General features: G+C 32.9%; 1 protein-coding gene across 2 annotated transcripts in view; it reads left to right on the top strand.

Moving 5' to 3' along the window:
- Positions 1–3,333: 3,333 nt before the first annotated feature.
- The window catches only part of SH3PX1 (sorting nexin 33-like protein SH3PX1), a 30,899-nt gene continuing 19,353 nt past the window's right edge, over positions 3,334–14,879 (top strand). Inside the window, exons 1-2 of one of the 2 annotated variants that reach the window (XM_014430347.3) lie at positions 3,334–3,468; positions 6,552–6,710. In XM_014430347.3, coding sequence (XP_014285833.1) covers positions 3,460–3,468; positions 6,552–6,710 — 168 coding nt within the window. In that variant the 5' untranslated portion in view covers positions 3,334–3,459. Of the gene's footprint in view, positions 3,469–3,618; positions 3,808–6,551; positions 6,711–14,879 lie in introns of those variants that run through there. The other variant, XM_014430346.3, reaches the window with a different exon arrangement.

Here is a 14,879-nt window from a genome sequence, read left to right on the forward strand (position 1 = left end):
TGCCAAGAACTCCTTAATAGAGCTCAATCAATTCTAATCAAAACATTGACCAGCTTACAAAAAGAAAATCCTAGAAACGATATAAAAATAAATTTAAATTCAGCTACTGTAATGAAAAGCAAGACAGAAACTAGGTAAGCTTTTATTTGATAAAAACACAATATGTTTGCTCTAGAGCAGCGGTGGCGAACATTTTTGAGACGTGGGTCAAATTTTGTTCACTATTTCTTTTTAGTACTAGCTCTGTTAAAGTGAGATGTAAAAATTAATTTTTTATTGTATACACGTTGCTCTGTGGCCAACTGTGAATATATCGATTGTACTAGCTTACAAGCCGGTATGGATCAGTAGTGGAAGGTTGATAAGTGTACTTGTGTGTTGTATGTTCTCACTACAGTAAAAACGTTTTGTTATCTAACGGTAAATAATAAAACAGTAAGAACAGTAAAAACGTTCGCGAAATTAAAATTTGTAGTGAGACAGTAAGAATAGTGAGGTAGTGTTTGTTCCAGTTCAAATACTTCGTAAAGCAAAAACATTTAAGTACAACCAGTAATATAAAATGGTTCTCAACTGCTTTAATGAAATACATAGATTGAGCCACTGAAAGGACCCGAGAACTTCCAAATGTAGAAATTCGAGGTAACTATTTTCTTGTTAAAAAAAAAGCCTACGGGTTGTTTGAGATTATTTCTAAAGATTTTGAGCCTCCCAGAAACCAGCAAAGTAAAGAATATAGTGTGTATACTTAATATTAACAACAGTGAATCAGAGAGCATCAACTCATATTTTGACTTGTACTATTGCAAGTCAAATGTATTCTAAAATATGTGACATATATGAGTGAGATGTTTCTCAGCAACAGTTTGAACTTTTGCAAGAATTTTTGTATTTTAAATTTAAGACAGGGATAGACATGGCAAGTCACATAAGCTCAATCGAAAATTTGGCATTCAAATTAAAATCATTAGGCAATGATATACCAGATGATATGATCATTTCCAAAGTAATAACTATACTCTCAGAGCAGTATGGTAAAGAGTGGAGGGACTGTATAGGAATGAGACAGACCAAGATTTTAATAACTAAACCCTCTACTTCTAAAACTAAGTGGCTGCTAGGCCTAAACAGAAACGAACTCCGATTATTAATAGGAGTCCTAACAGGTCACTGCAGACTTAAAAGACATCTTGAGATATGTGGAGTAGTTCATGATGAAACCTGCTGCTTATGCGGACAGGCCCCAGAGACTGCCTTACATTACATAGCAGGTTGTGGTAGGTATGCGTCACTAAGATAAATGCTATTAGGCTCTCTCTCAACAAACCTCTCCTATAATATGAGTTTTCTATTCACTACCGACACCCTACTATCTCCTTAACAATTTTATGTAGTTAAATTGTTTTAAAAAGTCAGTCAATGGTGTGGGTATGTTTTATTGAGTTATTTCACATAAAATGTCAATTTTCACAGGAAATTTATCAATAATATCATAAATCAAGCTTTATTTAGCAAAACAACTTGTCGAGATAGTTGTATAACATGTGACTCCAATTGATAATTTTAGATACTCTTGACCAGAAGGCTTCGACAATGTGTAATAATTCATAGAATAGGTGATAAGCTAAGGAGGTGAGTAGACAGGATAAGTCTTACGGGTCCCTGCTGTTAGTCCTCTGCATATCTCCGTACGTAGGTATGGACTGGGAGCCATCCGCCAGTCTTGCAGGAAGGTAACTTCGTTCTATAGGGTACTATGTCTGTAGGTTCGAAGGAGGAATGCAAGTACGGACTGGGTACCATCCGACGGGCCTTGCAGGAAGGTAACTTCGTTCTATAGGGTACTATGTCTGTAGGTTCGAAGGAGGAATACAAGTACGGACTGGGTACCATCCGCCGGGCCTTGCAGGAAGGTAACTTAGTTCTATAGGGTACTATGTCTGTAGGCAGGAAGGGATATGCAAGTCCAGACTGGGTGCCCAGTCGCTGGGTCTTACGACAGGAGAGAAGGTTTAGGAAGGAGGAGAGATCCAGAGGAAGTAGGAATTCTCACTTAGGCCTTACAATTCTTGCCTAGTCAAGTCTCTGGGCTATTAAACGCCTTCGAGAGATACTAGGTGTAAGACGTTAGCTTTCAATGGATCAGCAGATTTAATTGTAATATTTATTAATTTAAATGATAAATTTATACAGCGTTTGTCTGATGGCCATCGTAGTTCCGTTGTTAGCTGGTAGGTTGCGTCGTGCAGGGCAATATGGTTTTGGTGGCTGTAGTAGTTACAGTCTAGACCAACAGGTAGTGCTGTCGCTACAAACTTTATGAAATCAAATCATATTTATTCAAAATATTTACCCTCATTTTCTAATTTATTTTTCCAGTGTGTTATGAACTTTTCAATCCTAGAACTCAAAAATTCAGGTTTTTGTGAATAAATGAAGTCAGAAAATGCGTATTTGACCTGAGAATCACAAATTTTACCTTTAAGGAATTTATCCTAATTTCTGAACAGATGGAAATCTTTTGGAGATAAGTTTGGTGAGTAAGGTGGGCGTGAAAGAACTTCGTAACATAGCTCGTTTAGGTTATTCACTGTATTTCGTGAAACATGAGGTCTGGCGTTGTCATCCAAGAGTGTAGGTCGCTTCCTATTAGCCAATGCAGTTTGATTTTTTTTGACAAATTATGTCAATATCACTGCAGTAGGAGTAGATATAGTTTCACCTCTGCGTACAAAGGAGAAATAAATTATTCCTGCTATGAACCACCACAAACAAATCAATAATTTTTGTTTGAAATTTGTTTTTGGCATGTGCCCCTTTCTTTCGTCGATATTTAATCACTGACCTTACCTACACCTGTTATCATATGCAATCTATTTTTCATCACGCGTGACTATTCTTTCCAGAAAAGGCTCGCTTTTATTCCTAGTAAACAGTAAACTGAATGTTTCATAACGCTTCAGCTGCTGCCACTTAAAAGTTCAGTCTTTAAGTACTCATAAAAAATATTACTCGATAATCGCGTGTTTCTAAGGTCATATTTGATAGCATACTAAACAATGTGCAATCAATTGGAATGATAGTAAATATTATAAGAAAAAAAGAGAGGATTAATAACGGCTCATTATAATCTATAAACATGAAGGTAGTAAATAATAAAAGTCCAATAATTCCAATTTGAATTTCTAAAATAATAAAAACGGACAATACAGATGAAATGACCCAATAGTAAGAAATCGTTAGGTTTTAGTACATTGAAGTAGCTTGTCATGTTAGATAAACTTGTTTTTACCATTACCTCGTTGTAGATACATTATACATCGATATCTCAAACCGAATTGACAAGCCCTATAGCAGTAAATGTTGCCTTCTGTTTTGTTCTGTTCAAAAAGAGTTATTTGTTTTTTCCCTTTTATAAGTTTGTTACTAGTTTATTAGTGATATTCCGCCTTCAACACAATGGAACAGGTACTATTCAAATTTCTATAGTTGCCTACATCGCCGGTCATTTTAAAATTAATAACAATTTTGAGCTGATGTTATGATACTGTTGTTTTTTTTATGTCAACAATTATATCTAATCTCAGAGATGTTAATGTCCTGATAAATATACACTCATAACAATTTGATACACAGTTTAACAACTTTAGCATTGCAATTTTAGTTTTACATTCTCATATTTTGATGTTATAAATTACTTATGAAAACTTTTGAAATTTATTTTTGAGTAGGATGTGTTTGTTGATATGAGGATATATTTATGTAACAGATAATCAAACTGTCATGGAACAGATTTGTATTAATAAGGTAATTTGTGTTTTCTTAGTACTAATATTTTTGCATTTGTGCTGCTATGGGTTGTTATGCAAGGTATGCTATGTTATGTTTAAATTCTTAATGAATTTGTTTTTTCATTGTTTCAATATTGTACTGGTGAGATTACAGATGAGGTATGAATCATTGATGTGATGTATGAGTCGTTTAAATTCAGGAACATTGTTTTAGTTTGTTAATATAAAACTGTCAAAACTCTGTATAAATTACTTAATACAATTTCAATTTAACATTTTTTTTTTTTATTTGAACTATTATGGAACATCTATGTTTTAGTTCTAAAATTAATGCATTATTATGAATTTATGTCTGTTTATAAGACATGTAAAGTTTAGCATTAAATGAATTAGATAGTTTATTTAAATTGGAATTTTTATCTGATAAGATCATTATGAGATCCATTTACATTACTGGAATATTATTTAAATAAAGGAACTGGTGATGATCAGTCATAATATAGGTTTTTGTTTTGTTTATTTATTCTCATTGGGGATAGACTATGATCATTTTATAGTTAAACTTAAAAGGTTGGTGTGAATCTTGAGATTTCTTTTATGAATCAAGCTATTTACGTGAAAACTCTTATTGTCTAATACACAGTATATATACTATATCAATAGTAAAACAGAGAACCCACTATTAAACATGATTCTTTCACAAATTCAGACTCCTTCATGATCACAGTAGTCCTACTAAAGGTGGTCAATGAGAAGTGAAGATACCAGTGATGGTTGCATTACATATCGATAGTCATCGATAATCTATAATAAACGGCTGAGTTAGATGTAATATTACCAATTTTATTAAATGTAGTATAGTGTTTCTATCTTAGTTTAAGATAACATATTTAAAATAACTGCTCAGCCTTGAGTATATTTTTAGATTCAATTTGAAAATAAATGTATAAGTTTAGTTGTCGGTATATAAAGTGTTCAGAAAATGTGAGTCAATTATTCTGTATTAAGGTGAGTCAGCACATTGTTTACGATTTACTTGTTTGAAATTATTTTTTCATGGGCAAAATTTTTTTCCCGATGTTTTTTCAAGGAAAACCATTGTATTTCATTTGATTAAAGTTTTATGAGTGTTATGTGATTCCTGTAATATTTTATGTGATTTCTGCAGTTTCATTTCTACATTACCTCACATTAGTAGGTAAGTGTACACATTAAGATTCATAACTGTTGAAACTTTTTTTTGTTTGCTCCTTTACTATCCTTTGTGTATCAGGTAGCATTCCTGCTTAAGAATGTGAGGTTTGATTCCTAAAATCTGTAATTTTGAAAAGGAGATTGAGTTCTGGAATGGGATCTTCTTGGGCATCAAGTGAGGAGCTACTTTTAGAATAAAGAAGTGACTGAGTCCAGAAAAACTAAATTAAGAAATTGAATAACTAATTTTTACATACAAATTACTTTTTTCAACAGCAACTGATTTTCTCAAGTTTTTTCTTTTTAAAGTGGCCATCGTTAATATTTAGTCTTATTAAATTTGATATATTTTTCCTGTGTATTATTATATTATAGAACCATTATTACTTACCAACTTTGAGTTGGATAGAGAAGTGGTCCTTGCCCTTTGTTTCTGACTCCTATGTACTAATTTGTTGTTTGACTCTCCTCCTTCCTGTTGAATTTACTGCATTTTTGTGCTTTTTGTCCCTTGTGTTGTTAGCTTATCAGCCCATTCATTCCTATACATACCAGCATGGCCTAGTATCTACTGGACGTTTAATCTTGGTATTTGTTAACAATAGACTTCATGTATTATGTTATTTATAAAATATGAAGGGTTATGCTGGCAGTGTTTATTTTTGAGGAAGTTATATTATATAAAGGAATATTTTTTTTTTTTTTGTAAAAATTTGTTTTATGGTGCTTTGGTCACAGACCAATTGATGGGGTCTCATCTTTTGTTTTGCTCTTTGTAGGACTATATAACTAGATAACATTACTTTTATTTGTTTTGTTGTGATACCTTCTTTTATATTACTACATGTATTCCTAAAATTTCTGTGGTTTATAAAGAGAGTTTTTATTACCTTATGAAGACCTTTGTCAACTCCTTTTCCTATGGCTTTTGTTATATCTTTTTTTTTTGTTTTGTTTTTTAATCCTTTCAAATGCCTTATTAAGGTCTACAAAGTAAGTGTAGATCTCCTGGCCTCTTCCCATTCCTTTCTCTGAAAGTTCTTTTATTAGAAATATAAGATCCTCGGCACATTTTAATCCATACTGTTCCTCACTCGAGAAGAGCTCTGCTGTTCTATATAATCGTCTCTGCAATCTTTTGAATATATTTTACTCTGTATGCTAATAGTTTTTATATTCCCTATTATCTCTTTTCCTAAATATTGCAACAATAAAAACTTCATCATTTTGAAGAAATGTAATTTTTCTTTATTATTTTACCTACAGTCGCAAACTCATTTTAAACATTACTTGCTCTTATTCTAAATTAATTGACAGATCACATTTTCATGAAATAATGTGGTTTGTTTTCTTTCTACAACCTTTTTTCTTATATGTGGGTCATTGGTGGCAATTATGCTAATCAATTGGAAAGTTAATTAGAAGTTGGCTATATTTTCCTGCTTATTATCCTTAGTGTTAAAAAAATGTGTACTAGTTTTACAAGGAATCCATACACTTAAACATATGATATTAGTATTATTATGAATCTATTCAGTTAATGTTTTCTTTTATGCTTATTTTCAGGTTCAGGCGCTATATGATTTTGAAGGAGAAGGCACTGCTGAATTAAGTATTTCTGAAGGAGAAATTTTAACAGTAACAAGACGTGATGTCGGAGAAGGTTGGTGGGAAGGTACAAATAAACAAGGACAAAGAGGCTTATTCCCAGCTGCTTATGTTAAAGTGAGCCTTTTCATTTCTTAAATTTTGTTTCTTTTGAAGTATTTATTTTGTTGAAACATTTTTTTTGGGTATACATTTTCACTTATTTAAAGTAGTGATTTTTTTTTTAACCTGGCATAAGTGTACCACGGCCACTGAGAGCCTATTGTACACTGTTTTTTCCTCTGTTCAAAGCAGGCCAGATGCCTTTGTGAATCTGGATGACATTTACGGATCAACCGTCTCGCAAAGTTTAGGATTTAAGATACGGTCTCTTCCAAAGATAAGGAATCGTATCCTGGCCGATGCATCACATCTGCATATGATACATGGTCTCATCATCCTTTAGGCAAAACCTGCAGATTGGTGACTCTGTCAGTCTCATTTTATAGAAATGTTTATTCAGCTGACAGTGTTTTGTATATAGTCCTGTCACCCATCTTAAAGTACTCTTGTCCATATTGAGAAATGTGTTACTTTTTTTTGTGCAGGATACTTTTGGGAACATCTTTGACTGCCCTAGTCTTCTGATGTTCCTCCAAAATAACCCAGCCTTACCCTCAGCAATCGCTTTGATGTGTCTCTTTGCATGGCTAGGACTAACCCCACTTATGAGGTTGGGTGTAAAGGGAACGGACTGAAATCCCTTTCTGGTGAAGTAGTCCGCTCTCTCATTGCCTTCAGTGCCTGTGTGACCAGGCACCTATTCAACCTGTACCTTGTTGGCTAAGAAAAGAGTGTTCAAAATAATCTTACTTCAGAACTTGCTTGGGCAAAATTGAATACTTACTCAAATTTGAAATGCCCAACTTCAAATGCCTATATACACATACACACATGCACAGACTATTTTGCAAGACTTGGTTATTTAGACTCAGGGAATCTTGTCAAAAGGTGTAGTTCTGTCAAAAACTCAAATTCAATATTTCGTATAATTGTAATACTTCCTCTTACTATACATGGAATATTTAGGTAAGAGAAAGGAAAAATTAGTTTAAAACTGGATTAGGGAAGATACAAAGTAAATAGTATGTTTAAATTGAGAGGTGTGACGGAACACAAAGATTTTATAGAATCAAAAGAGAAGAATAGGTGACAAACGGAATTAAGAACTGAAAGTACTAACCTCATTAGTAAATTAAAGAAAAACAAAACAAAGGTTTAATCTAATTTTAAAGCAGCATTGTAATATTTGTAAGATATTATGTGCACTAATTCAAGCAAATATGTTCGCTATAAATATTAAACTTCCAGAGCTGGCAATCCTTAACTATTTAATCATGTATTTATGTTAAATGAACACAATTGACAGTTTGATTTCAATTATTCTATTTAGTTAAAATTAAAAATTTACATACATTATTTTTATATTTTAGTTACATAAAATGAAACCAAATATGCAATGAGAAGCCAAACCTAATTTTTTTTTTATTATATTTTATAAGCAATATCAATTTTTTTTTCCTTAATCTTTATTTTTAACTTAATTAATATTTTTTTAATCCTTAATTTAACATAATATCTACTCTATCTATACCTACATGTGACAATCCAAAGTCCATTAGAGTTATATCACGAGCAATATGTGTTAATGAAAAAACACTGAAGTGAAGGAATCTTTGATTTCAACCAATCTTAGTTTGATGATTCTACATCCAAAAATATTGAAGATGTGTTCGTCCCTTTAGCCAATTTTTTATATTGTTTTGTACTTATGTTCCATAAAGATTTCAAGGTTATTATATACCAATTGATTTTTTTGTTTGTGTAGAATAAGAAAAGCATATTATTGGTTGCATTAATTGAGTTTAAATTTCAAAAATACCAAAAACCTATGGTTCTTCTAACAAACATAATGGGCCAGTGAAATGTCTTTTAGAAAAAATAAAGTCAGATTCAGTTTTAACCTCCATTTTAACTCTTAAATACAAATTTTAAAAATAATTGAAAAATAAAATTTGATTGCCCCAAATATTTGCTTTACATCAAAATTTTAATTTTAATTCGTAAAAAGCAGCAATAACACCAACACGACTGAACCAATCTGCACCAAACTTTGGAGTGGTTTAAGGCCCTAGAGACACTCCTACACCTAATGGCACAAACCAGACCTAATCAAACAAATTATAGCCCGTGATGGAAAATTAAACTTTTGAGAAGTTTTTCTTTATTTTAAACTTCTGTTTCATAATAATAAGTGGATTAAGTCATATAAAAAGGTAAGGTGTTAATATGAGTTGGAAGAGCTGAACATAGGATTTGGATAAAATACAAAGGAGTTATGAGCAGTGGATATCAGGGGAAAAAATCAAATAAATCAAATTCAAAAATTTTTAATTTCTTCAAAAAATGTATTTAAACTTTGTATACTAAGATAAAATGAATATGACTTGCTTTTTCCTCCTTTGCTTGAAGGTTCATTGGGTTTTTGACAATTTTTGTTGATATAAACCTATTTAATACATTGAGAAACGTTTTTTTCTTATTCTTCAAAAAGAAACAAATCAATAATAACCTTGAAAAACATACAGACCAATGATATACTAAAGTTATATAATTTTTTTTTTCAGCTCCTTTACTTCATTTAGGACCTATTTAGTTGATTTTTGTCTATTTTTAGTTAATTTGATTATATATCATCTTACCGTGTGCATAATGTTAAAAGAAAAAATGAATATTATCCTTCCTAACTGTCTTTCTATTGGTCCGATTTAGTTGATTTTTTTTCTTTTTCATTTTTCAGATAATTTAATTTTCTATTAGTTTATCGTATATATAAGTATATAAAAAAAATCCTTATTAGGCCATCAAGACTAAGGGGTGTTAATATGGGAAGAGCAGAATTTTAGGAGTTATGAAAGATTATGTGAACTTAAGCAATTACAGTATGTTCACTGGATGCATCCAATGCAGTGCCATACTGTGTTGCCTCCTAAATTTACCTGTAGATTCATATTTGTTCAGACCAGATATTTTATATAATAGTCCATTTCCGAGGACCTGTTGTTAGACTGTTAAGCATACAAAATCTTGGTTATTTTACCATCTGAAGTTAAATCTCTTTTTGGTATAAATTGTGTTTTTAATTGGCATACTCTAGTTCTAGACTGTACAACTTAAGTTTAAAGTATTGTAAATTACAATGTTAGCCTTAAATTCAGTACTTTTTATTTGTATTTCAAGGGTAATAATTTGTAACTTTTAGTAAATTTGCAATCTTATTTAATTATTGTTTGCTATTTTACCTGATATTTTAAGTCATAATAAGGCTGGAAAATGTTTGTGTAAAATATTAACCATTAATTTGTCATAGAATCATTTTTACTTTCACCTACCTTTATATTTATTGTATATTAAGATAATTTATATTAAGAGGACGTATTACAATCATGGAATTTCAAATGTGAGTTTTCAAAAGAAATAATTGTTTCAAGGTCTCCTGAGTCTTTATAATCTAGTCTTGCAAAATAGTCTGTGTAACTGTGGTCTGTCTTGATAATTAAAAACGAAAAGATGTACGAAACTGAAATTAGATATTTATGGTAGGTATGTGCCTGGAATATGATAGCAACTTTTTTGCTATAATTGACTTACTGAAAATGCCTCTTTATATTATTGATTTTACCATTTTCTCAAAAAAGTCTGTAATGATTGTGATCGACATTGTTATATATATTTAAAATTAAATGTGAGGAGATAGTCGGGATTATGGTAAGCAAAGATACACAAATAACAAAACTTATTTATTTGGTCCGACGTTTTGACCTGAATTTCAGGCCTTCATCAGGGCTTAAAAAAACAAAACAAGATATTTATTTACTTGAACACTGTCTGTTTTTAATTTATTTTGTATAATTCTTACCTTTATAATATTATATTCTATCTTCTATTAGTACCAATTATGTACTTACTTCATTATTATGTATATTTCCAAATTTTAGTTTATTATTAGTTCCTTTTTATTTTATGTTTCTCTGAATTAAGGTTGTTATCTCGTTTTGTTTTTTCAGCTCTGATGGAGGCCTGAAATTCAGGTTGAAATGTCGGCTCAAATAAATAAGTTTTGTTTATTTGTGTATCTTAGCTGACCACACCAGTTTCTCTTATCTATCTACAGTCAACTATTAACACCTCATTAAAATTAAATATCCCTTCATTTCAGCTAAGTCTCATCCCTATTGAAGTAATATGAATGCCAAATTTTCTACATAGTTTCCTCTAAAGGACCTATAACTTTTTTATATTAGAAATAATTAACTATCTCTCATTGTTATTAGTAATAAAAAATAATTGAACATAAAACATAAAAGAATTTGATTATTAACTTTATTAGAAACAAGGAGAAATATTTTTCCTGATCAAAAACAAATTTCTCAAAATAGTAGTATCATCAATGTATAGTATACTGTTGGAAAGCCAAAGATTTCACACATCAGATTTTCATTTAAACAGGGAATATCATATGTTTTGTTGGTTATTGAACTGCATATCATAACCACATTTAAGTAATGAACAGAGCCCTGGTCTTTATTCAGTACGGTAATATGACAAATAAGAAATAGGTGATAAAGTTATTATATACATGTGTATGTGTCCTTGGAAATCAGTACAAGTTAATCCAAAGCTAAAACAAAGGTTTATTTACTGAACATTATTCAGTATTACTCAAAATTACTTGAAGCAATTGATTTACAATCCTTTTCTTACTAAAAAATTAATCTTTTACAAAGTTACACAACACTATAGATCAGCGGTTCCAAAAGTTGGTACTGTGACACTTTGGGGTGCATCCAGCATATGTAGAGGTACTGCAAACTAATGCGACTTTCTCAAAATATTACATTAAAAAAAAAATTAAAATTAATACAGCAAATATTAAAAGGATAATTGTTCGACATTTTTTTTTTTTACCTGAGTAACGGTACTGCAAATTTTTTTTTAGCTTAAAAAGGGTACCATGAGCTTTTTTTTTTTTTTAGTTCAACAAAGATTTCAACAAAGAGTGGTTCTGCCGCGGCAGAAAAAGTTTGGGAACTGCTGCTATAGATTACTAATTGAATATAGTGAAATTAAAACATTAAAGCATATGGTTATGAATCAAGTGATTAGCAACCAGCTTACGTACATAATGTATGTATGTATCTTGTTTTTTTTTTTAACAAGGGTCGGTGGAAAACTTCAAAAGACACGGATAGGTACGGGCCTATCCGCAAGATGTTGCCATTTTCTTAGAGTCTCCTTTCTTAATATGTCTCTTGGAATATAGTCAGCACTATTATAAGAGTGGCTCCTCTCATCTGCGATCAGCTCAATCGGTGGCATCCTGGCCACCATGCAAGCAGCTTCATATGAGACTGTATGAAACGTGCTCATCACTCTTAGTACACACCTACAATACACTGACACCATCGGTCTTCTGTAGGCCTCAGTATCCAACGCATACTTCCATATTGCAGCTGCATAGAGCAGAATGGATGGGACCACATAGGATATCAACAACCTACGGCTGTTCCTGGGTCCGCCTATGTTGGGCATTAAACGTGACAGTGCGGTGGTTACTCTAGCCGCTTTATCACTCACCCGCTGAATATGCTCTCTGAACCGGAGTCTATCATCGATCCTTACCCCAAGGTAAGTCAAAGAAGGCTTGGACTGGATCTCTCTCTCCCTACAATCTCTCGCAGAAGATTTCTAGAAGCTATCTGTATACATAACAAAAAACATACAAAACATAGTAAACTATAAAACTGACACTAAACACTTAAATACACATTACGCCGACATTATAAATAGACTTAAAATAAAAACATAAAAATCAGATGAAATAAACAGGTTTATGTAAAAAATCACTAAGTTAATATTAAATACAAAACAGGACTTGTAAAAAACAGGGAGGTAACCAAACAGCACACTGGACATGAGATAAGGTCCAAAGAGGTAGTAGGAAATATAGAGTAATGGCTGTGCTAAGGAGAAGTGAAGATGCACAAATGGTTGACATGATTTCCCATATGAAATCATGAGGTGAATATTATTGTATAAATTAAAATAAATAATGATGAAGATTGGTGTTATGATAGTTTTATTATTGTTGTAGGTTTTAAAAAAGTGCATGAATATGGGACAGTGGTCCCGAAACGTTGTACAATGTTATGAATAATTAATAAATATTTCATTCAAAATGGAAGTCATTAACCTCAGAAAAATTTTAAATGAATTGAGCTGTAAGAGCTTCGGCAACCTCTTGCTTTGTCGTGAGGGCATCCAAGTCCCTAATTTCAATCAGTGACCCTTGTGTCCACGCCCTAATTTGAGCGTCATTTCCTAGTGCACCTTCAAGAGTGCGCTTCATGGTCTCCAGGGCGCCACCAGACTTCCGGTCCAATTGAATCAGTAGATTTCCTGCGTTATTTTTTCAGACCTTCGAGATATTTGTACCCAAGCCTTTCAGAGCAGGGTCGTCTCGGACCTTCCGGAGAGTATCCGCATAGGTGCTGGTCTCTGAAATTTTGATTATCAAGGCATCCGGTCTTGGTGGTTGTGGGCGTTTTCCCTTCCTAGTGTCCTTTTTCCTTCTAACAACTCTGCCACTGATCATCTTTAGGGGGTTTATGATCTTCCACGTGCTGCTGGGGCTGATCCAACGCTGTTCCTTTCTCTGATGCCTTCGTTTTCTCCCTTCTGCGGGCGGGCTCCAGTCGGGATGTCAAGGGTACTGGCTGTTCAGTTTGCCTTATTGCCCTTCCTTTCTTTAGTGCCTTCGACTTATTTTTAGTCGCAGCCATCTGCGTTCTCTGCAACTTATTTTTAGTCACAGCCATCTGTGTTCTCTGCAACTTATTTTTAGTCACAGCCATCTGCGATGTCTGGGAGCCCGCTTGCTAGCTCTCGTCAGATGCCGGTACTGGGGATCCTACCCCCTACACCATAAGACTAATCTCCTGCTCTTTCATTGCATATATTTAATTTGCATTTTATACCTTCTGCCAGGATTAATACAGCCGCCTCTAACCTGAGGAACAGGCATTGACCAGTGCACTGCCTATTCTAGGAACCGTCACGCCTGGATTTGAGTCTAGTTTTGGTCCACCCCGGGTATTTTATTTCCCTGGTTCCAGCCATATCTGGTGAGAATCCCCCTATCCGCCACCTGGGGGAGGCGCCCGATGGGAGACTAGTAACTCCACATGGGATGTATGTATGTATTTGTATATATACACACACACACACACACACATATATATGCAGCAGAAAGAAGTGAATTGGAGAGAGTGTGTGGATGACACGTCACACCAGAGAACGTGATGAGCTATATGCTACTATCAGACGTGCATTGGAACACAGTGAAGATATTTACCACGGTATCCTCAAGAGGTTGAGAGAGGAAGAGAGGGCTAGAAGACGTAACTAGCATGAAAACGTAAAAACCATGCGAAGAATGTGAGGCGGCACTCAGCCATTTCCCTCCATGAAGTAATGCCTAGCGGCGGTCCCATGGAGAGGAATGAACAGGTGTAGGGCGGTGGTTTTAGTGGGTAAAAATCCCACACACGGATAGGTACGGGCCTATCCGTGTCTTTTGAAGATTTCCACTGACCCTCGTAAAAAAAAACAAAAAAAAACACACATATATATATTGATGACTAAAAATGTAGCAATAATTAACAAAAGAAAAAAAAATCAATTATTTTATTTGTTGTTGATATCCCTCAGGCATCTCCACCATCGGATTCTATAAGTCCGCATTAGGACTGGTTTGTATAAAGGAAGCTTATAGACAGAAATTCTGAATTTATGCCAAAGAACAAATACATTTTTGATACATCAAGTGAAGCTATAATTTGAATAAAGATCACTTTGTTATTCATCGTAGTCGATAGATTTTTGATTTTCTTGTTTATTAAAACAATATGCATCGACTTTGATTTATTCAATTTATTTCCCAATTTTTAATAATCCTTTATGCTGAAAGAGTTATAGATTTAAAAGGATTTAGTGAATGACATAATTTCTTCCTTATTAAAAAACAATAGTTTATTTAATATCATCCGCAACGTTTCGGGAGATTTCCCCCATCTTCAGGCTGCTAAAAACAAATTCAACCAAACCCTTAAACATGTGCTTACAACAACACTCATATATCATATACACTCATAGAACTATTTATAAATTATTTACCTGTTAACAAAA

Source organism: Halyomorpha halys, unplaced genomic scaffold (genome assembly GCF_000696795.3).
Source record: "Halyomorpha halys isolate HHAL.00 unplaced genomic scaffold, Hhal_1.1 Scaffold879.1, whole genome shotgun sequence".
Taxonomy (NCBI): domain Eukaryota; kingdom Metazoa; phylum Arthropoda; class Insecta; order Hemiptera; family Pentatomidae; genus Halyomorpha; species Halyomorpha halys.